The sequence below is a fragment of the Meleagris gallopavo genome, chromosome Z (genome assembly GCF_905368555.1).
Source record: "Meleagris gallopavo chromosome Z, MGAL_WU_HG_1.1, whole genome shotgun sequence".
NCBI classification, from domain to species: Eukaryota; Metazoa; Chordata; class Aves; order Galliformes; family Phasianidae; genus Meleagris; species Meleagris gallopavo.
Window position 1 is genome coordinate 1,996,637 of NC_139435.1, and position 24,034 is coordinate 2,020,670.

At 43.1% G+C, this 24,034-nt stretch overlaps 1 protein-coding gene across 4 annotated transcripts in view; it reads left to right on the plus strand.

Moving 5' to 3' along the window:
* The window catches only part of ST8SIA5 (ST8 alpha-N-acetyl-neuraminide alpha-2,8-sialyltransferase 5), a 60,949-nt gene that overhangs the window by 16,205 nt on the left and 20,710 nt on the right, over positions 1–24,034 (plus strand). For 3 of the 4 annotated variants that reach the window (XM_085212688.1, XM_085212689.1, XM_010725162.3), the window contains 2 exons: positions 6,931–7,610; positions 17,835–17,942. In XM_085212688.1, the coding sequence (XP_085068814.1) occupies positions 7,480–7,610; positions 17,835–17,942 (239 nt within the window). In that variant the 5' untranslated portion in view covers positions 6,931–7,479. The remainder of the gene's footprint in view (positions 1–6,930; positions 7,611–17,834; positions 17,943–24,034) is intronic. The other variant, XM_085212690.1, reaches the window with a different exon arrangement.

Genomic DNA, 24,034 nt, shown 5'->3' on the forward strand with positions numbered 1-24,034 from the left:
ATTATTACTGCCACAGCAGAGTGGTGTTTGGTTCACAGACAAATGAGATGACGAAAGGATGAGATGTAAACTGAAAAACGGCAGGTGCTCTTCAGGATCCTTAGCTTCCCTGATTGCCCTCTCTGATTTCAACCGTGGGTCAAATGATTCACGCATGAGTATCTTTCCATTTTATAATTCCTGTTGTTGTTCTCTGCCATTCCCATGGAGGGACCTGGAGGTCAGGCAGTAGTGAAGGGCATGGAAATAAGAAGATGTTGGATAATTAGAGCTTCAGGTAAGACAGGCTGTTCTTATCTTCCACTTCTTTGTAAATGATTACAGAAGTCTAGCTGAGGCAATCTGGGGGGGGCTCAGAGAATGTTTTCGGACTGTTAGTCTGCAAGCTGTGAAGCTATATGATGCTCTAAGCCTTTGCATAGGCCATCAGAGGAATCCTAGAATCACAGAATGGTTGGATTGAAAGGGATCTTAGGGACCAAAAAACCATAGAATAGCTGGGTTGGAAGGACCTTAGGGCCTTCTCAATTCCAAGCCTGCCTTGAGCTGGTTTTCCCCCATCAGCTCAAGCTGGCCAGAGGCCCATCCTTGGCCTTCGGCACTATCAGTGAAAGGCACCCACACTACTCAGGATTCTTTCAGTTCTAGGAGAAATGCTATTTTAAAGTATCCAATTTTCTTTCCACTGTTGTACTTGTCTGGAAATGTACCTCCCCTCCTCTCCTACCCCCAAACCATTTTAGAATATTATGGGGAGGGAAGGAATATTCCAGCTCCCAGATCTGCCATGCTGCCTTTGGGCTGTGAAAGCAGGGTTAACACAGAAATGCTGAGAAGGGTGAGTAGAGGGAGAGAGTCATGTGGACAGAATGCCGGCAGCAAAGCTGGCACATGTTGTTTCATTCGCATGAAAGTATGTTTTATTCATTTGCTGATGATCATCTTCAGTAGCTGTAAGAGAGAAAAAAAAAGAGGACCAGAACATTTCTGGAAATCTTGATGAAATTCTGCAGCTTTGTCACCTTGCAGTAGCAGTTGGGTGTAGCAAAGGTGAGTCCCTGTGCCAGTTTTGCTGGAATCAATACAGGCACTTTTGAATGGATGAAAGCTGCGGATGCGCTGTCCCTGGAGGTGCCCAAAGTCAGGTTGAATGGGGCCCTGGACCTAGATGGGCTCTGGGGTCTCTTCCAACTCAAGACATTCTAGGATTCTGTGATTTTTGCTTTAAGTCATAAGTGGAAAGCTTCCAATGTTTTTCCTCGTTGTTTTGGAATAAACATGCTAGGCCAAGGAATGCTGCAATTGCCAGCTCATTCTTGAGGGAGAAGATGCTGAGGAATACAGAGATGCTCATTTGCACAGCACATGGATTGTAAGGTGAGGGGATTACATGGCAGATGACTACCACACCATGAAGCTGAAGTCACAATTCCAGTGCTGAAAGTACCTAAGCTGCTATCGCACACTGCTGCTTGGCTTCCTAAGGCATCTTGGGGATGTCAGCACTACAGTGTGGCTCTGCCTGAAATTGTGGAGGAACGTAGAGATGAGCACAGACCTCTTCCCAAGTAGCAAATGATGGTGAGGACTGTTATCCCATGGGATGAGGATAAGGATGGCTTAGCTTGTAGCCTGCTGTAGGACATTACAGTGGGGTAACAAGAAAACTAGACAGGGGTTTAGTTGTTAGACACCCTTTCCACTTTCAATTTCTCTGTTAAAGCTCAGACCATACGTTCAGTCAGTTTATAACAGCAATTTGTAACTGTAAGGCACATCCTCCATAACCTCTTTGACTTTGACACATCAGAAAAAAAAAGTGAAAATTTCAAGTAACACTTGCCCACTTAATTAAGCAGACACTTATGATTCTGACAGACAAGAACTCTCAGCATTGTTCTTGTTTGCCAGCTACTCTCATAAACTGTAAGGAACTCCAAACCATTGCATATTATTTTTATTATCAGGGAAGGTCTTTCCTCATAAATTAATTGACTTTTGAACCCATGAACCTTTCCGTGTGAATCTCACACTGCTTCATCTTTTCAAGTGCAAAAAAAAGAATTCTGATTTGGCAGATTTCACATCCACTGTGAAATGCCATCCAATAATGTCACAAATCAAAAGATCCAAAAGACAGACATAATGTAAAAACATGCTAAAAAATATCAATTGCTTGATGCAGAATACTTTCTTTGGTTTAATATAACAAATACTGACTCATAACTTACATTTAGATTCATCAAAGGATATTCTTGTAGACTGTGAGCCCAGCAGACACATGTCCAAGCCTCATCATTCTTCTTCACCCAGGGCCAAAGCCTTACTCACATGCTGCTGTTTGCTCATATGGATCCTTCTTACTGTCATTTAATAGAAATGAAAAATGCAGTACAGAGGATGCTGTACCAGAAGTAATTTGTTCCCAGTGAGACCTTTTTAGCTGCACAGGATCACGAAAGCATGAAAGTGCGAGGAGAACTTTTCAGAACTAAACTGCCCTGTTGCTAAAATAAGCTTTAATTGATTGGGAATTGCAGCGAGCCTGACAATCTGTTCGGTTTATTATTATTTTTCCTTTCAAGCTTCAATTCATATGTTCTAAAGTGACTGCATTGCTGTTCACACATACCTCCCTGCCCACGCTGCCGGCAAAGAAACCACCCACAGCCCTTGTAGCTCCAGTGGAGCTGCTGGGTACACCTGGAGGAAAGCAAAAATGCTGATTGAGAGTGAAGTTTAAATAAAGATGATGGGAATGTTCTGTAAGTCACTAAATGCCACGCTGAGCTTCCCTCCGCTTGGAGGAGAGATCTCCTGGGGACGTCTCTCCCTGTCAAAGGCATTTCATTCATCTTAGCTTGTAGGGCACTGCATCCCGTAGGCCAGATGCTGTCGTAACCCCTTCGTTGGGGATTGATAATGGGTTGTGGATGAACTCCCACTCTGTATTCCCAGTTTTGGGTTTTTAAAGAGCTAGCACAACTAAGTGGCTACACTCTTGGTTATTTCAATACATAGCCTGGCTCCCTAGAGAACGGTCAACACCACCAACTAAGCTGCTGGTAGATGTGTAGAATTTTGGGCACGTGGAAAAGAGCACATTGCTGGGGAGAATCACAGAATCACTGAGATTGGAAAACACCTCTAAGATCCCCAAGCCCAAACCCAACCCATTCTCACCATGCCCACTGCCCATGTCCTCATGTGCCACATCTCCATGGTTCTGGAACACCTCCAGGGATGAGAATTCCAGCACTTCACTAGGCAGCCTGTGCCAATGCCTGATTGAAGAGAAGGGTGCACTGGAAGCAGGAGGATTATAGAGGATGTTAGTGAGGTCAGAAAATGGAGGCTCTTCAATGAAGAATGAGGTGAGGCTCAGTGTCTGCACCACATGGAATCATGGAATCACATAAATAGGAAGTTGATGAGTACTGAAGCTGGTGGTTCAATCAAGCGGTGTATATTCTACTACTTTGAATGGAAAATCAGCACAGAACTGTGATAAAAAGACAAAGGAAGCCCAAATCATATCCTAAAATAGATCTCTTTGTCTTGATTGTGTAGTATAAAATTTTTGAAGGAATCAGTTAGCTTATTGCTCAGAGAAATCTTTACTACGTAGAATTATGGGGTTGTTAAGTTGGAAGGGACCCTTAAAGGTCATCTGGTCCAACTCTACTGTTCTGATCAGTGCTGTTCACTGACACAGCAGAATGCATTCCGACATCAAAGTCATTGCTTCTGTGAACTGCATCCAACATTGTATTCCATATTTTAGGATTTATTAATATCTCAGATTAACATTTTAGTGTAAAATTTTGTTCCTAAAATAGTGGAATCAACACAGATTGAGCTTGTCACCAGTAGATGATGTTGTCACTGTTAGACAGTGTGTGGTTGTTCTTCTGGCCATAGGAAATATTTCACTGCATTAACAGCTAGGATATTTTCTGAAAAAAGAAATATCAAAACTTTCATCTGTCACTTTTAACATGGGTAGCACTAGCTCCAGTGCTTCACAGGCATTCACCAGAAGGTTTAAGTTTGGTTTTGGTGAACCCCTTGGGAGTTTTGACTTGACTGGGATAGGTAAGTGCCACCCATGAGCTCCTTTATGGCTCTGGCAGCATCGCAGCCCTCTGGGTTTGATCTCCCCTACTGTCTATGAGAACATGGTTGGAAGGAAAGTGGTGGTGATGTAATGGATATCCAGTGTGTAGAGCATATGTTATCTCCAGGACACATCCTCCACAGGTAGCTCTGGTGCCAACATGGCTTTCGTCACCCCCTCATGCCTCAACCCAGCTAAATAAACATTTACAATTCAGCTGAATCCTTTCAGCTTCTTTAATACCCCAAGTGTAGGCATACAGATTCATGGTGGTAGTGGGACAAGATGTTGTGTTAAGCAATAGGTCGTGCTGATAAATGGATGTTTGATATTGCAAAAGAGTTAATATTGATAAACACATGTTTATGGGTTTCACATTTAGTTGAGCCTTACAGGCACATGCATGTGAGCCAGTGCTCAGCTAAATCATTGGTCTGGCAGCTGGCATGAGTATTGTAGAAACTTTCATTTAGAGGAAAAGGAAGGTAGGAGAGTGAGATCTGAAAGATCTACAGCCTTACACAGCTTTTAATAATCTGCTCTGTGAAGTTCTTTAACGTGCGTAACAAAGAAGGGTGGAGAGTGGCTGAGCAGGCAAGGAGAGAAATATTCCTGTAGGGGAATGTTGAGTTTATTGTGCTTTACTCTGAACCTGTACGGTCCTGTGAGCTTCATATATTCATTCAGTGATGTGTACTGTGATTTAAATAACCAACAAGACTGATCCTGCTCTCCGACACACGAACGCCCTTGCTTCCAGCTGAAATGAGAGTGCACAATCAGTCAAATGCTGAATCAGATGACTGGTTTAGGGAGAGATACTTAGTGAAATTCCCAGCCAGGCCTGCCCATCAGTAGTGAATTTCTCTGTTTTATTTAAGTTCAAAATAAACTGCAACTCAGAAATAAGGACTATACGTTGTCCCTTCAGCAAAAGTATGCTTGATGCTTGCACAGAAGAAGCACTGAAGACATCAGGAATGAAATCTCTGCAAGATGTGGCACAGAAAACCCTCTCCATGTATGTGTCTGTGTGCTCTGCTCCTTGCATTAGGTTTGCAGTGGTTCTGCGCAGAGGTGTCTCAGTGCTGTACCTTCTGATGCAGTGCAGAAGGGTAAGAGGACACAAATCAAAGGCTGCATGACCGCATGTGGCCATCCTGGGCCTTGCTTAGCTCAAGATGAATAGCTTGATGAGTTTGGGGCACTGCCCCAGTAACAAATCACTTAAAATGGAGAGGAATAGAGGAAGGAAGGCAGAAAGTTTTCACTAAAACCTAGCTGATATTACTATCTGCAAAAGTGGTATCACACGAACAGAAGGTCCTAAGTAGCCAAAATTTGCTCACTGATTCTTCAACTGAGACAGATTTTTCAGGGATGATTTTCAAAGGTACCCATAAAAATCTGACAAATCAAAGCACTGAGTGCCGTTGACACGTTCACAGCTGCCTTTATTTCTCAGCTTCCCAGTGCAAATCCACTTTCACAGCATTTTCATAGCAGTCACACTGTTCTTCCTGTTGCTGGGGATTAAGGTGCATGTAAATGGTATTGTTCCTGTATGGAAATATTCTCATGTTCTATGAGCTGACATGTACTGATTATTAAAAGAAACATATCTGGCCTTGCAACCGGAGACTTTGGTGAGAGGGAATCCAGCCACTGCTGCTGTTTATTTTACAGTCTCCCATATGTATGATATTCCCAGTATAACAGAAGTGAGCACTTCCAAAACAGTTATTTCTCCATCCGGATTATTGTTTTTTTTTTCTGACCCCAAATCAGAATGTATTTCCAAGGAAGCATTGCCCTGTCCTTGCTTTTTCCTGTGGCTATCTGTTCCTGGGACAGGGCACTGGGCTGCTGATCTTTGCCTAGCCCCAGGATGACCGCAGTTCTTACGTGGACAAGTGATGACTAAAGCCTTTTGCTGGGCTCATAAATGCAGGTGTGAAGCTTTGAAAGGACTGGTAGGGGACAGCCAGCCCATGGTAGGATCCCTTCCAACCCAATCATTCTGTGAAAGTCAAGAGAGTCTGAAGGGGTGGAATTACTCCCAGGTCTCCTGCAGGAGCTCAAGGTTCAGGTTCATACCTCAAACACTTCTATTACCTCTGTTGGTTACAACAAAAGCAGCTGCTTGCTGCTTTGCACTGTTGGCTAATGGCATGTTTTGCACACACCAATTTACCTGTTGGAAAATTTATCCACACGAAGATTTTCCTGTTACCTTAGACAAGAGTTTATTTCACTATGTTTTGTTGTCAAAATCCCTATTCCCTGTCTGCCATTGGGGCAAAACAAACCCCTAGCTGTGATGTTTACAAAGCTTTCATTACAACTTGTTAAAGAAGAGCTGGAAGTAGTAGGCTTTGCTCTCACATCAGCAACAAAAGTGCCATTATTTCCCTTCGAGGAGCATGGAGCCCTCCTGATGACAGGGAGATTTCAGGCAGCTCTGATACTTGTGGGCAAGGTCGTGTTCTTTGCCTTTTGCAAAAAGCACTGCACCCCGCAGAGAGCAATCAGAATATTTGTCTCTTTAAGTGAATCTGAGAGGCAGGCTGCGCGCTGCGACTGCAGGGCTGCTCCGTGCCTCCTATACATCAGCATGCAGGAACTGAGAGCATGTCCTTGAAGGGATGCTCAGCGTCCTTGCTTGCTCTGTAGGAATAACTAGGGGAAATGTAGGAGCCCGAACAGTGACTGGTGTGTGAATACAGCATCACATTTGGCAAGCAAACGCTGCAATACCATTGGCACACTGCTTCCCTGCCAGGCTGACCAGATTGCTGTTGTTGTTTTTGCAGGGGACTGAAGGAAACTCTCATGACCGCTCTGCACTCGTTCCTTAATAGCACACCCTGGTCACGTCTCCGTGTGAGCACATTGCGCTGGGATTGCTGAGCAGAAGCAGCAAGGAGCTGATGGTGATGCGTTTCCAGCGCGGGCTGCCAGAGCCCTGTGTTTGCCATTGGCTGCGGTTTTCTGGTTTATTTGCAGCTTCCCCCATCTGGAATATGAAAATTGGATTGGAGTAGGTAATTGCTAGCAGCAGGTTTTTGAGAGAGGCTTGGTTGGAGCGGGATGCCTCTTGCACAGCACTGCCTGCGCTGAAAGAGCTCTGATTTTAGATGTTAGCCACGTCTGAATCTCTGGGAAACTTTACCGTGGGAGCACTGCGCACAATCCTAGAGCTGTCAGCCAAAGAGGCACGGAGGGGACAGACAATGGGATGCCCTGTCCTTGGGTTGCTCCAAGAGCAGACACCCAGAGCTCCCCTTGACTGCCCTGCAAAACAAGCGTGAAGGTGACCATGGACTGAATCACACCCAACGGAGATCCCACAGCTGTTAAGGATGGGATACACAGACCCCTCGTCGGGCAGGGATTTGCTGGGAAACAGAACTTTGTTCTTCATCTTCATCTGCGCCTTCGCTGTGGTTACCCTGCTGCAGCAGATCCTCTACGGGAGGAACTATCTCAAAAGGTAAGGGGTGAGACTGAGTGGAAAAGTTGCCTTCTCCAGTCAGTTCTGCTGGTCTGAACCACCCCCAGGCATTGTGCTGGCAGTACAAACCTCTTGTCGGTATGGGAGAGTGTACCTGGCATCTGCAGTGTCTGTTTGATTATTAATAACAGCACGAGGCATTTTGTACTGACTTGTGTTATTGGCATATATTGACTTATGCTTTTAGGATATCTTTACCGTGGTGTTTCTTAATTCTCAGATGTTATTAAAGACTAGGTCTCACTTAGGCTGTAACTGTGCCACCTGAATTTTTATTTTGATCAGACCTTTCCATCCAGGCTTTTCACTCCACGTAAGTTGAAGCTGAAATGCTTTCAGAGGTTGAATTAAGGCAGCACAGTCACTGCTTAAACTTTGGCATTGTTAGAAACAAATGTGCCAAGGCAATTCCTAAAATCAACATAACAATGCTAGTATTTCAAACAGCAGAGAAAGCGCTTGTTTTTTTCCCTGCTGTATTCTTCAGAATTTGCTGCTGAAGCTGCTGTGTTGTAGAGCACATCGGGCTTTGATCTGAAACAGTGCTGCTCATGTTACAGCAAAACCAGTGGGGATCTCCAAGTGCTTAAACTCGACCCATGCAGAGTTTATTTTGCTTAAATCTAGTTTGAAGAGTTATAGCTTATATGATTTTATAACGGGGAATGTTTGTCTTGCAGGCTCTGAGGTAAATAGGCAGCTGCTGGGGAATTTTTTATGGGAACTGAGCTGTAATTCGCCAAAAGAGATCAGTGGTTTGATTCCTGATTTGCAGTGCCAAGAGCAAGCAAAATACTGACAAATCAGCAAACATTTCTTGCCAAGGGGGGAAATAGAGTAGTGTTAATATGTATGAACAGAAGTGTTGTGAGTTAGCCATGAGCAGTTTGTGTGTCCTGCTCAGTGGTGAGGGATGATGGTTTGGGCAGCTCACTTACAGAAAGATGCGACTAGTTTGGAAGGATCCAAAGGAGTAGAGCAAGAATGAGCAGAGTTGCGGAAGGCACTGCAGAAAATTGCTTGTTTACCTTGGAAAAAATTGAGGGGAGTTATGATAACAATCCTGAAATACCCAGCATTTGGTAACGAGCACATTTCTGTGACATGGGGGTGACAAGAAGTCACATGTTTTAATTATAACATAAAAGATTTGTTTCACAATAAAGGAAAACTTCTAAAGCATAAGGCTACCTAAGGAGGTATAAAATCTCCATCCTTGGGTACTGCAGGAACCCGCCTGATAGATAGACCAGGATGCTCTTGGTGCCACAGGGATAACCTGATACCCAGGTGAGGTTTCATTTTGCCTTACTTTTCCAATTTTTCCTGTAGGCCTTGCAGCCAGTAACTGGTTTGCCTAAGTGCAAGTGATTGCAAGAGGATTAGTGCTGACAAATAGATCCCACATAGAGATGGAAATGAGAAATGGCAAGTGAAAATAAAATAGTGAGAAAATACAACTGAAGACTTTCTTTTGGGGTTAGTCTGTGTCCTGCCACATGCCCTGGGAGCCTCTCCTGCTATGGACAGCCAGCAGGGAATGCAAAATGAGCGATGTTCAATTCCTAGATTTGCTAGGAAAAGGTTTGGTTTTGAGCAGAGCCATCCAAAGAGCTCAGGAAAAGAATCATGCATTCATTTTGTCACTTTGACTGCAACACACTGCTGATTTTTGTTTCTTTTTAATCCAGCTTGTAATGAGTTGTCATTTTTCCTTCTTTTTCTCACGCAAATATCTCCAGGTGAGTTTCTCCCTCACTTAATGGAAAAAAACACTCAGAGTCCTTTCTGCTGGGCAGTGCTAGTTCTGTTGGCTGCAGAAATAACAATTCAGAATGTGGCAGTCTAAGGCTGCCAGTTATTAAGGACAGAAAAAATCATTTACATATCAGCCTATGTCCTTACCATAACATCATTATGAAGATACTTCTTTCCCTGAGGTGCATTACAGTAACTGATGTTGGGTTTCTTGCCAGTGGCTGTAACTTGTGACCAGTCTCCTCTTTCACAAATCCCTGCTAGGAGCTGTGAGGCTCCTTGGGTACATTATATCTCGCACCTTCAGGTCTCTGTGGTGGTTTCGGAGAGCATCTTTGCAGAGAAGTGAGATATTTATAGCTTTGGAGCCTCTTGCCAAGCTGGAGCCTGGGGATGCTGCCTAAACCCAAAGCCATTTACATGCTGGGATCCAACATGCTGCTTGGTTTATGACAGCATTTGCTTGATATCATCCCAACTTCTGCAACAGTAACAGCCCTCTGGGCCTTCTCCCAAGGCAGCAGGAAGAAATTCCGTCGTGTATTTAGGCAAAGCTGAAAACTGCCCTGAAATACTCTTCCAGTAAATGTGCAATGCTTTTAAGCCTAGATATAACACAAGGCTGGCTTGTTCCTCTGCAAGGAGATGGTGGAAATGGCTAATGTCCAGGGAGACTGAAACCAAGCAGCTAAAACAGGCAGCTTGGACAGAATGTTGGGGCTGCATCAGCTCCATTCTATTACTGGGGACTGGTCCCCATAAGGGGTGTGGACGAAGTGGTGTTTGTTGGGAGTGGAAAACACACTGTGGGGAGCCAGATGGAAAAATGAGCTGTATGGCTGTGAGCTCTGCACTGTGCCCTAAAGAAGTAGAGAACAGGCTGGTTGCATTGCCATCAACACTCCTCAAGCTCCCATGGACACTGGGGCCCTCCATCCACCCATGGCCGTGCTCCAAGCCCACGGGGACAGTAGGGCTGCAGACAAGATTGAATCTCCAGGAGAGGAACAACACTGAGAGAAATTCAAGAAGGGTTCCAGACTTGGTGAAGTCCTCTCTTTCCCAGGTTTCCAGGTTTTCACGCATTTTTCACTTACCATATAAATGTTGTTCATTTACTTTGGCTGCTGCTTTGTAATGTGCCACTGGAAAGCAGAGTCCTGCCCACCTTTTTTTTCACTCTTTTTCCTTTTTTCCAATTCCTCACAGTGCTCTCAGGAAAGGCAGTGCCTCATCCCTGTAGCAGCTGTAGAAGTCTGAATGAGAGTTAAGCTCCACCACTCTGGTGCTCCTTATCCCGAGTAAAAAGGATGATGAAATGAGATATAATTAAGGGACTTTAATACGGATCTCTGGGGTAATTGTTTTTATTTTAGGATTAATGGGATGATTAAAAGCCCACTGGATTGATCTGTTAAAGTAGGTTAAATGCTGTGAACTTCTGCTTAAACCCAGAGCCTCTGCTTGCTGTTGTATTAACTTATCTCTCCAGTGCTCAGCTTTTGGCTGAATTTTCCTTTGAATCAGATGCTCAGCTGAGGGCTGGCCTTCTTTTTGTGAGCCCTTGTTTGGCCAGCAGGGAATAGGCCTGGATTACATCCGGAAACTGCCAGCACTGTATAAACTGCTGTAATGGTCCCTGTTCTCCTCTTCCAACCTGTAGCGTGGGATAAATCAATAGAGTAATACCTGAATATTACTTTGCTAGATATCTATGTTCTGTTGACAGGATTTTCACTAAATATTGGTTTTCTGACTTCTGCACAGAGTGAGAGCCTGCTGAAGAAGTGAATCTGCCCATTTAAAAACATTTTTGAGTAGTGTGAGAGCACTTTTGCAAAGATACTGAAGACTTTAAGCAGTGATTACTGTAGAGTCTGTCATGTATGAAAACACAAAAGAATTACTCAGCAAGGAAGAGCAAACCTTCCCGTGCAGCAGAATGCCTTGTTTGAAAGCTTTATGTCTTTTAAGTGAGATAAAAAATAAACAACAAAGCATTCTATTGTATGTCTGTGTACCTCATAATTAATACCAGACTCTCATAGCTTTATACCACCATTTTGGTATTTTTGAAGTAGCTTAGCAGATGAGCTCCCAGATGTATTTAACCCTTTATTTACCCTCTTAAGAAAGATAACGTAAGCACAGCATGAGCAAATAGAGGACAGTGAATAAACATGGACTGCATCTTGAAGGAGTCATGTGGTTTGCAGAGTGCTGTAACGCAAGATCAGATCTCCCTTATATCAGGGCCAAATTTCTTTCCATTTAAATATTTCTCCCAGGAGACAAGCTGAAGGTGACCCCATGATTCATTTATCTAACGCACATTTATCTAATTATCTCTGTGCCTCCACTGTTTCTAACCAGAAATATTATCCCAGTGGAATGACATGCGACCCATGAGTCATCTGGCTGAATCCTTGATAGGCTTGTGGAGCAGCTCTTGGTTGTGTTGGTTTTCTTCAGAGGAAAAGAGTGCTGGAAACTTCAGGAGATGTGAAAATCTTGCAGATATATAGACAAATATGGGTATGCATGGAAAACACACACAGGACATGGCTGTCTTCTGAAGATGACTGGATGTAGCTCAGCAGATCAGAGAAGCGGAGACTTCTCAAGAGCATTTCAAGGTGTGATGGGGATCATGGAGCTGGCACCCACATCTTGGGAAGCAGGTATCCCCATCTTACCGTCAGGTGGCTGAAGTTTTAGTACCAGAGCATGGAGGCATGTTGCTTCCTCTCTTGGATTCCCTGGAAGTGATCTCTAATGCAGAAATTAGGCAGGAATTTAATCCCTGCTTCCTGTAGACTTGCTCTGTTGCTAGCCTCGTTGTGTTGCGCCTTCAAGTGGTAAGAAAAGCGAGTCCCTCAATTGCCAAACCTTGTCCATTTCTCAGATGACAGTAATTTAAAGCAATGGGAGTGAGTTATTCCAATATTTTGCACGTTCAAATTGCATTATCGCCTATGTGTTAAACTGTGCTCCTTCCTGAACTCAACATGAGTGCTGTGAAGCACTGCAGTGACACACAGATGCTTTCTCCTTTCCCAGTAGCCACTGGGTGATCCCTGTTTCCCACAAATCAGCTGCATAGATTTTGCATAACATTTGAACTGTGTTGGGAGCTCTGCAGAAGCTTTGTGCCCTGAAGTGGTGGATTGCACATGACCCATTACCAGCTGAAAAGTGACCTTCATGACCCTGTCAGCAGTGGCATCATGGCAGCTGCTCACCTCTGTGGCCACTATTAAAGATGTCATGGCCACTTGGTCTTTAATTTTTGACCTGATTAGGGTTTCCTGTTTGTTCTTATGCTTGCTGCGTTATGCTCAGATGAAATTGCTGCTCAAAGCTTTGTGTTTTCTGACTTCCGCTGTGTGTCATTCTTACTTTGATTGCTTTTTCATTTTATTCCTTGTTTTTTTAATTCAAGTGTATTCATTGCTCAGCAGTCCATGCCTCCCTCAGGCAAATTGTTGACTTAACCTCTCATTTCCTTGAGGTATCTTTGCCCTCCACTGCTCGCATCCATTTTGCATTCCCATCAGCCTTGCAGGTAGTCACTGTCTTTGCATGTCCTCTTCAACTAGTTAGTTTTATGCTTTAGTTCTTGTGATGATGAAGCAAGCTCCATCGTTAGTAGTTTTTTGGCACTTCCCATAGGAAAAATGAGAGCTCAGCCAGATGAAAATTATGGCCAGTCAACAGCAAGGAAGGCTTGCACAAATGGGAAGTGGGGAAATCCTCATCCATGGAGTTGCTTAAGAAACTTGTAGAAGTGGCAACTGGGGACATGGTCACTGGGCATGGTGGGGGTGGGTTAGGGTTGATCTTGGGGGTGTTGGAAGACTTATCCAATGTTTGTGATTCTGTAGGATGAGTCCTGCTGCTTGTACACACAGGAAGAGTATTGCCTACTAATGAGGCTGGCACAATACAAACACTGACTTTAACAGTCGTGTTGCTTGTCATGTTCCACCCACATCTTCAGTACAGTTGGGCTCTGGGGGTATGTTTACACTGGAGAATGTAGCACCGTGTAGGAACACTTGACCTGGTACTAAATATATTAGCCTTGGAAACACGAGATGCATAGTAATTAGCTCAGTCAGATGTCTCACACTGTGGTGAGATTTCTCTTGGCACCCATGCTGTGTCAGGTATCTTTGCATTGAGCTCTAGCTTCCAATGTCATAATTTGTTGCCATCTTACAGTATTTGCGATTTCATGTTGCATTCTGAGCTTGGGACTTGATCAGTCTTTTCTCTTGATAAATTCACTGCATCACTGTCAACTCATTCTGTGAATGGTGTTGTGCTTCCCCTAATCATTACAAATGATATTTTAATTTTGAACATTAAAACAAAGCACTTATTTTCTATTGCTCTTTGGATACGTATCTTCCAGCCATAGAAAAGGAATGTTTAACTTCTTTCATTTTTCTTGGGAAGTAATTTTCAATCAGACTTTTGAGAAGTCGCATGTGAATATCTGGTGTAAAATTTATCCAAGAAGTGATATGTGCTATATGAAACAAAACCTTTTTTTTCCCTGTATAATAGTGGTTATAATCCAGAAGCTTCCCACCTATGTTTCCAATTTTGCTCTTTGTGCTAGTCAAAATATACTCCTCCACCACTCTATAACTAGTGCTTCCAACATGTAAAGCCAGGCTTATCCTTCACACAGCACAGTATGGGCCACTGTGATGTAACCAAATGGATATGGGATCACGGGGTCTCTATTATTTAACATTATTCATATTATTTCATATTGCTCTCTGCTAACACAGTGAGAATAAATATGAGTATTTTCCCTGATTTTACTGGAGAAATAAGAAATTCTCTAAGCTTGACAAGTCAGATTCAAATCTATTTTCACTGAATGCAGATGTGAGTTTTAATAAACCACTGAAATAAGACTTTGCCTTTCACTTGCTGTCATCTAATGTAATTGTCTTCAGTGACCAAATCTAGGTCTGATTCATTTCAGTCACTGTTTTCAATCACCCTAATCTGCAGGTTGTTTGTGCATACCACTGGTTTTATTTTCCGTCCACCCTGTGGACATTGTGAGTCACATTTTCCCTATTTTGCAGGAAAGGAAGGACTGGATCTCAACGTGATTAACCATCTGACTCTGCTATACCCCTCTGACATCCCTGTTAGTAGTCTGGGGGGATCACTTTCCATTTTCAAAGAGAGCAGCATGATCATTTAACACTACAGTCTTCAATTCCTCCTCTCAAGGGCACAAGGATTATGGGGAAACCATGGCTCTAATCTCCAAACATCTGCTGTGCAGGAGCTGTTTCTTGTTTGGATGATGGCAGTGGGTTTGTGCTTTGCTCCCTGCTGCTTCCACAGCTGGTCTTGACAGCCCTTCACAGTTACCACTGCTCCGTTAATTTTCCTGCTCTTTTTCGCCCTCTCCCTCTGTTCATTACAGCAGCATTTATTTGACCACATACTGATTCAACATTTGCAGTTAACAATTAGGATCAAAGTGTTGCTTCGACATTTACCTGAAATTCAAGGTCTGTGATGCCAAGATGTCCAACTTGGATTTGTTCATTCTCACATATCTTAGGGGCATGTTGTGTGGTTAATGATGGCTATCAGCTAGCACTCAATCTGGCCACTGCAGAACTTCCTTGATAAGAAATTTGTGTGCAGAACACTATCAGTATTTCTGGTCATTACATCATTTATAAGGTCTTCTCTTGTCATCATCAGCCTCACCTACTGGGGAAATGTGCTAGTTTTAGAAGGAAATAACATGAGGACACATTGAACAGAGGGTAGCTCCACCATTGGTAATCATTAGGAATTATCCCTGGCTCTTTTTTGACATAAACTTTTAAATTACAAAGGAAACCTCCACATAATTTCCTCTGCTTTCCTCTCTTTCTTTTAATCTTCTTTTACCCTCTTTTCTTGTCCTGCTTATTTTTTATCTGCCTTTTCTATGTTTTCATCCTGCATGTGCTTTCCTATTGGAATTCTGACTCAAAAAAGTTTAGCTTACCCCTTCTTTATCTACCTGTTGAAGTGTAGCTAGTTTTGAGAGTGAATTTAGCTACATAATATGCTAACAGAATATACTGTTGAGCAGTCCATCACTCTGATCTGTTTTTTCAGTCTGTTTGCAGATCTGGACAGAGTTGATGAGCCCTTAAAATTCGCAAACAAGAGGATCAGAAAATAATACGCTTTCAAAATTGCAATCTCCTGGCTCAAGGCTGATTGATTGAAATCAATGGTAAAACTTGCAGTAAGCTTGTTAGGAACAGAATTAATTCAGGTCAGTGTTATTAAATATCTCATCGTGCTCAGTCTTAATACTCCAAGTCATTGCTTGTGAAAGCTTTTCTTACTAGAAGGAATAGGTTTATCATCACTCCAGAAAATGCCATACTTTAATCTAAGGCTTGCAGTGAGACAGTTCTATGAGCTGTGTGGTTTTTGTATAGGTAAGCTCTTATGGTGTCAAACTGTATAGAACCTGTTAGAGAAAAGCACTGTGTAGTCCATTGCTCAAGGTCAGAAACTTGGCTTGCTCTTGATCCCAGTTTCAGCTCACCACCTCGGGTTGTGTCCTTACCATCTAGAGGAAGAAACGTCATACTCAGACCCTCTGGCCTCATTGGATATTTCTGTGCTTCAGTTAGATTCCGTTCTACCATTTCAAAGCTAAGTATTTTAAGCTGCTCTTCGCAAGACATATCTACCATTTCTCACTGTTAATCTTCCTGATCTCCTGCTGGATCTTGCTCAAAATACACGTGTCCTCCTGTAAACTTCCTCAGCTGCAAGACACAGTGGTTCCAAAAAGTCCCAATGAGAGAAGGGATTGGAGGGTGATATCATTTATTTTGCTTTAGGGGCAGATCCCCACCTATTTCTAAGGACTTAAATTGTCTTTTTTAAGGACATTTACATTGAAATGAAACACTTTTCCAAAGGAGTCACGAATGTCATAATGTGTTAGACTGTGGTGCATCATGAGTGTTATTTCAACAAGCCTGAAGTGAAGGCGTCTTAGTAAAAGTGAGAATTTTCTCATGGATTTTTTTTTTTCTTCACACCATCCTTTTTGTAGAAATCATCTCCTGGGGCAACCTCAGCTGGTTTTTAAAAACTAAGAGCAATGTCAGAGGCGTAGGACTCTCTGATGAGCGATAGCACTGCATTACCTGTTGGCATTATGGTATAACCCACCCACCATTGGATGTGCTTTTACAAGTGTAGGGAGAGTTCAGGATGCCATCTCTGTCTTCAGTTCAGACTACTCCCTACCTCCTTCAGAATTCCTTTTTTAATGCCCCTTGTCTGTCTGTATCTTCCATGGCTGATAACTGCTGCCAGTCAGGCTGGAGGATGGATTGATCTGAGAGTCCTTGTGACTACCTGTGGACCAACGGGTCCAGTGGGGTCCTGGATGCCCTTTCTTTTGGGCAAAGCAGGCTGGCAGATTGCTTCCTGCACAGCCCTGCCAGGCAGTTACCTTGCAGTACTGGCAGCACCAAATGTTCATAGTGCAGCTGCCAGCCCTCTGAAATCATGAAGTTGTCTTAAAATGGAGAAGTTTAAAATAACAATTCGTTGTCTTCTGAGCAATCGGAAGGATTTGACTAGTGTTATTAGATGTTTCTTCAGATCCAATTTTTTAAAATATCCATTAGATTTCTATTTTAGGTGGAGTTCCCAGGATTACAAAATAGATTATTCTCAGTCACAGAATCCCAGAATGGTTAGGTTGGGAGTAATCTTAAAGCCCATCCAGTTCCAACTCCTGCTGAAATCTGAGGAATGCAGGCATCCTGGGATTTGCAGTGAATTTGTGAAAGTTTGGAAAACAGGGAATTGTGATGGTTGTGATGATTTGCATTTGCTTAAAACATATCATCTTCCCAAAAAGGGGGAAGAAGCAATATGGTGTGACGTAGAGAAGTAATCAAATACTGCAAACAATCATATATCCTCTGGTGGCGTGGCTAGAGGAGGTTAGAGGAGGAACCCAACACCCACCGCATTTAACAGCTACAGTAGATGTGAAATTGAAGTTTGGACGATTTATTTCTTTGACCCTGGAGTTTTCCACGTCAGTCTGCAGCTTTTTGTACTCGGGGACTGAAATTTCCATTATGCTTCGTGCATCCGTGTGTGTTCCTGAGCACTGGCCCTCCAGTTTGCTTGGTTGGGGGTGACTGGTGGTGTTTTCAGAAAAGGGCTTGTAGAGTCTGTTGGAAGTGAAAATTAATGGTTTGCACTACTAAGATAATGAATTGTGGCTCTCGATATCTTTTTATTGTTTCTGACAATGTTTGTGTCTTAGTCACATTTCTGTCTTAAGAAAAAGGACGTGAGAACTTGTGCTGATAGACGTAACCTAATGAATGGTATCGAATACCAACTGCCTCGTTTTCTTGCTAGAGGGCTGCAGTTTAGCTGGCAGAATGGAGAGGAATTGGCCAATTGGACCGGCACCTTTAATTTCACGGATGACGGAGCAGTGAAGAGTGGCAGTGACACAGGCACCAGGTACTGGCACCGGAGGGGATGACTGCAGACATCTCTTGCTCTGTGTATGAACAAGTGTGAGCACAGGCTATGTGAACAGATTTACAGTTTGATTTGTCTGCCGGATGCTGTTCACACATCACAGAAGATTCTGGGGATGCTGTGCTGGCCCACCCAGGTTTTGGGGCCATTTAGAATATGCCATAAACACTCTTAAGATGTGCAGGATGGTGACATTTATGTCCTGGCCTCTCCTTTTCCCATTTCTCCACCATGGCCATTTATTAATATACAGGGAAGTATGGGAAAGTGTACTTTATTGGGAAGGGGAATGTCCCAACACTAATAGTAAATCTGGCTAATGGCTTTTCTTCATAGTAGCATGCTCATTCTAAGAAACACAGTTTAACTTGAAATCTGTCCAGTGCCTCATAGTGGAAAAATGGTCTGTTGAGGCAAGACCAGAATATTTCCTTTATATTTACTGTTCTGAAGATGATTTAACAAGTGCTGATGCACTGTTCGCTGTTGCACTTTTATTAATTTATAGAAGGATTCTTCAGACTGACATGTATGTAAAAAGCCATGAAAGGCCATGTGCATTGGTAAGAAACTGCAGTTGTCACAGGGAGCTCTATGGCTATCACTGTCTGCAAAATTTGGTGCAGGTATGGGGCTGATATGTGGGATGTGTTCCTAGAATATCAGTCGTAGGAAAGGGCCCTTTCCTGTAAAGGAAGGCTGTCTGGTTTTCTCCTTTTGTACAGGACAAACTCCAGCACTATTACCTCTAGGAGCAAAGCTCTGTATGTTCAGTGCACAATGTACATTTACAGTCATGTATTTAATAGCAAATGTATGATGATACATCGGGCCCACTGGTTGGGTTATGATGCCCTCTGCTATCTGGAGTCCATCTGAGCTGAGGATGGGTTCACTGTGGTGAAACCTTGCTGTGGGTGGTTTAAAAAGGACCTTTCACTGCATAGTCGTCCCAGTTCCTGTGGACTTGAAGGAAGTTAAATAACCTGAATTTTGTGTAGTATTGAGTTGAATAAATAGCAGGGAAACTTTAGAAACACTGTCAGTTAAAGAAAAAAAAAAAAAACTAGAAGAAGCTTGCATTAATAAAGCTCTCCCTGCCTAAATTAGGTGCTGTGTGTGTGAAATGCCATCGCAGTATATTTTGGTAACCACTCACCACTGCAGCTGTGCAGCTGATAGCATTTCAACAGCCAGAGGAAGTACAGTGCCTGAGCTGCCAAAAATCACCCATCTCACCAAATCACAGCAGTGCTGCAGTTCCTGTATGGCTCTTTCGTGTAATGGGATCTGTATCCTTGCTGCTGCCACTCATTAAGGAAGCGTTGTGGAAAGAAACAGCCTCTCAGCAGCATTTAGCTCAGAACCAGAGAAGAATGGTTCATTCTTTCTGTATTTATTTTATATATTTTATATTTATTTTATATATTTTCATTCTGTCTGTGCTGGGTCCGGTCTTGTTCAACATCTTCATCAGTGACCTTGATGAGGGGATAGTGGCCACCCTCAGCAAGTTTGCTGATGATACGAAGTTGGGAGGATTGGCTGACACGCCTGAAGGCTGTGCTGCCATTCAGCGAGACCTGGACAGGCTGGAGAGCTGGGCAGTAAGAAACCGGATGAGGTTCAACACAAGCAAGTGTAGGGTCTTACACCTAGGGAGGAAGAATTGCATGCACCAATACAGGCTGGGGGATGAGCTGCTGGAGAGGAGCTCTGCAGAGAGGGACCTGGGCGTCCTGGTGGACGACAGATTGGCCATGAGCCAGCAGTGTGCCCTCGTGGCCAAAAAGGCCAATGGCATTCTGGGGTGCATTAAAAAGAGCGTGTCCAGCAGGTCGAGGGAGGTGATCCTCCCCCTCTACTCTGCCCTGGTAAGGCCTCATCTGGAGTACTGTGTCCAGTTCTGGGCTCCCCAGTACAAAAAAGACAGGGATCTCTTGGAAAGAGTCCAGCGGAGGGCCACAAAGATGGTGAAGGGCCTGGAGCATCTCCCCTATGAAGAAAGGCTAAGTAAACTGGGTCTGTTTAGCCTTGAGAAAAGAAGACTGAGAGGGGACCTGATCCAGGTTTATAAATATCTGAGGTGTGGCGGCCATAGTGGTGAGGCCAGTCTCTTTTCAGTGGTACGTGGAGACAGGACGAGGGGAAACGGACATAAGCTGCAGCATAGGAAGTTTCGCACGAATGTGCGTAAGAACTTCTTCACGGTGAGGGTGACGGAGCACTGGAACAGGCTGCCCAGGGAGGTTGTGGAGTCTCCTTCTCTGGAGATATTCAAGTCTCGCCTGGACGCCTACCTGTGCGACCTGGTGTAGGGAACCTGCTTTGGCAGGGGGGTTGGTCTCGATGATCTCTAGAGGTCCCTTCCAACCCCTACAATTCTGTGATTCTGTGATTCTGTGATTCTGTGATTTATGTATGGATTCATCTGCCTGTCTATACTTTTTTTGCATTTTTAGTGAGTGCATCAACAGTCTGTATGTTCAAAGTCTTTGATCAGGGCACTTGGCATAAAAGAAAACTGAATGTGGCACAAAGACAGATGTCTTTGTGGAGATAGAATAGATTTAATATAGATTTCTTCCTGTAAGTGCCCTTGGCAGAGACTATTGAACCATCACTGCCTGCGGGATGGAGAAACCTTTGACTGCAAAATGCATATGATATTGGATGACGCTGAACAACAGTGCCATTCTCAATCTGTTTAGCCCCTTCAACAAGGAGGAGAGTGTTTTTTAATACAAACAGGATCTAATTGCATAAGCTAGGTATAAATTTCCCTGTGCATTGCAGGGGAGTTGGACAAGGTGGCTTTTAAAGGTCTTTTCCAACTCAAATGGTTCTATGATTCTATGATTCTTTATGCAGTGAATGTTGATAGATATAAGCAAATTTCAAAGTCAGTATGTTAATAAGTGTGGAGATGAAAATTGGGATTTCAGGTTTGGGATAGGTCTGGCTGTGACATGCATTGCTCATAAATGCATTACAGACATTACCCATTTGTCTACTGTCTGAGAGCGAAGCATACAGAAAAGTAGAATAGAGCTATGTAGATGTGGAGGTGAGGCTGCGTGGTGAATAACTGCAGAGTTGTGTCATCAGCTGTTTGATGTTTACCTTTGATCACCTTTCTTACTGAGTTACCACTAGACGTCTCCTGAGAGGCCTATATAACACCCAACATCAAACCGTTGGTATCATCTGAAAGCAAGCCTTCCTCTAATGAATAATTCTTTCTATCAGAAAGAAAACTTGCAGAATGAATTTTCCCAGCCTGATTTTACTTGTATGTATTTATGCATCTCCAGAGAGATGTCTAAAGAGTACAAAACTAATTACGTGTCAGCATGCTCACAGTAAATACCTTTCATTGCATGGCTCTGCGCTTCACTGTGTGTTGTTCCCTCCTTCCTTAGTGTTTAAAGGTAGTAATTGAAATAGATACTGGCTTCTGTCTTTCATGTATTTCATGCATATACATGTTTATGCATGTACATAAACATGCATGTACACGTTTATTCATACATGCCTGGTATTGATCCATGTGGGTTTTCTAACTACTCTTTGTCTTTTAGTGATGTAATGTAATGTATAGTGGTGAGACATTAGTAACTCATCACTCATTCTGCAAGGGATTTATTAATTGCAAATGAAGAAATTCCAAAGCAAAAGGCATACTGAGCAAATAATTTTACTTTTTCAAGAATTTCAAGACAGACAGACTTCATAAGAGTGGGGGCCATGCCAAAACCAATGAATAGTGAAGACTGATTGCTCACGAAGGGTCAAATAGCATACAAGTGAAGAACATCATGCTGTCTGACTTGAGTAGGATCTGATTCAGACATTAACTAAAGTACGAAGTTAAGTGTAGCTTGCAGTTGGAATTCAAAATGGGCACTACTTCAGTTGCTGACAGCTCTACTGTCCCACAGTAACCGAGCTAATCAACGAGGCTTTTCATCCCAGAGGATTTAGACACTTCTTTGGGCTGCATAGAACCATTCCCAGGAGCTAAAAAATGATGCCCTGAATTTGGGTTAGGGTGTGGTGCAGTGAATGTGAATCCTTTTGTGCTAGCTGATATTGCTGTGTGTAGATTTCTCACAGAGTTACGTGTTTGCTGGGACTTTCTGAGCACCAGAAGGTTCGTTTCCATGCATATGACATTGCTGCAGATCTAGAAGAACGCATAGAATCACAGAATCCTTAAGGTTGGAAAAGACTGCTAAGATCCCCAAGCCCAAGACCAACCCCACCATGCCCACAGACCATGTCCCCAAGTGCTGCAACTCCACGGTTCCTGAACACCTCCAGTGATGGAGACTCCACCACTTCACTAGGCAGATCATGCTGATGCATCACCATTCTTTCTGGGAAGAAACTATTCCTAAATTCCAACCTGAATATGTTGTTCAACTTAATGGTACTGTGAACCTTCAAACTTAAAGCACTTGTTGCTAAGATCAAGCTGCCTTAATGGTCTGATGGTACATCTGACCCACTGGATGCATTATGTGATCTCTGCCACCTTCAGTCCATCTGAGCTGAAGATGTGGTCAATGCAAAGGTGAGCTGTATGCTTTTGGGCCCAGTAGTTTATACACTGAATTTTCCAGTTTGGCAAATATGAAACTTTGTCTTTGGTGGCTACAAAACAGAAAGTGCAGTCAGCTGAATTCATCAAATACACATCTTACAAGATGAGTGTGAGCCGTGAGACCTCATGGACCAGGAGAGCAATTCAGGAGATCCCTTAATTCACAGTGCTGAACTCAAAGATACTAGAATCTTGAGAATCAGAAAGGGGGAAAAAAATACATTGCTTAAAACCATAACCTAAAATGAGTTTTTGAGATGTTTTTGATGTATAAGTGTTGTCTTGTGTTTTGTTATGCCTCCCAGATGGCCCTATGGCTAACAGCATTAGTGGCTTGTTTCAATCAAAGTGATAGGAATGGGATTGATTAAAACAGCCTAACAGCAGCTTATTAAAAAATTGGAGAGTTCAGAACTGGCATTGCTAAAAAGGACTCCCTGGCATATCCAATTGCTGCTTGTCAGGTGCTGACATTGTTTTGATATGGTGATAAAGAAAGGAAAGAAACAATGAAGTTTCCTCCAAAATTCCAATTCGACATACTCTCCAATAAATTGTACTGAAGGTGACACATTATACAGTTGCTCCACCCACAGCTGTTGCAGAACTGGGTGAGTCACATGGAAATAGTAATGGAGGTAAAGTCTGGCAAGGTTTGGTCCCTCACTCGCAATAAATTCTCTGTTAAAGTCAGCACCTACTTTGCTCTGTGTGGATTTTCCCAGAGCCCCTGTAGTTATGGTGCACTCCATCTGATCCAGAGTTTTGCTAGAACAGTTTGAGGATCTGTGCTAGCCCAGCTGAATGGGTGCAAGTCCCCATGTGCTTTTAGAGTTATGCTCTGTCTAGCTTGTAAGATTCTCGAATGGGCAAGGTGAGTCTAGACTTGAGTTAAATATAGATCTGCCCATACTGATCAGTGCAGACACTGCAGATTGGACATTTCTCTTAATAAGTGTTTAACAGAAACCTACAGAGCTTCATGTATTTGCTCTCATTTCTTAGTCTCTGAACAACATGTATTTTTGGAAGGATCTTTGTTTTTCCTGAACAGACAGGTCCAAACTTTCACATGTTGCTCTGTTCTCTTGCAGAACCATCCCTGCAGGAACAAGCAAAATGGGACAGAGGTTTTTGCAGGAGAAAATGATCTTGTTTAAAACATGCTCGACAGTGACATTCAATTATATTTTAAAATCTTTGTGCAATTTATCAGAAGAATCCATGCCTTGATCCAAGTGTCACTTCAAGACACATCTCAGGCTTAATTCATGCAACACGATCAAACAAAGCTGACTTCCAATCAAAGCTAGAGCAACCTAGCTGCAGATGACCAAAGACCCAAACGTGAGCTGATGTACTTGGGAGTCACATCTGCCTCTCACTTGCCAGCTCACTGAGCTGCTCAGCTGTAAGTGAGGTGGCAGTGAGAGACATGAAGTTTAGGAAAGAAGAAAGCCTTGTT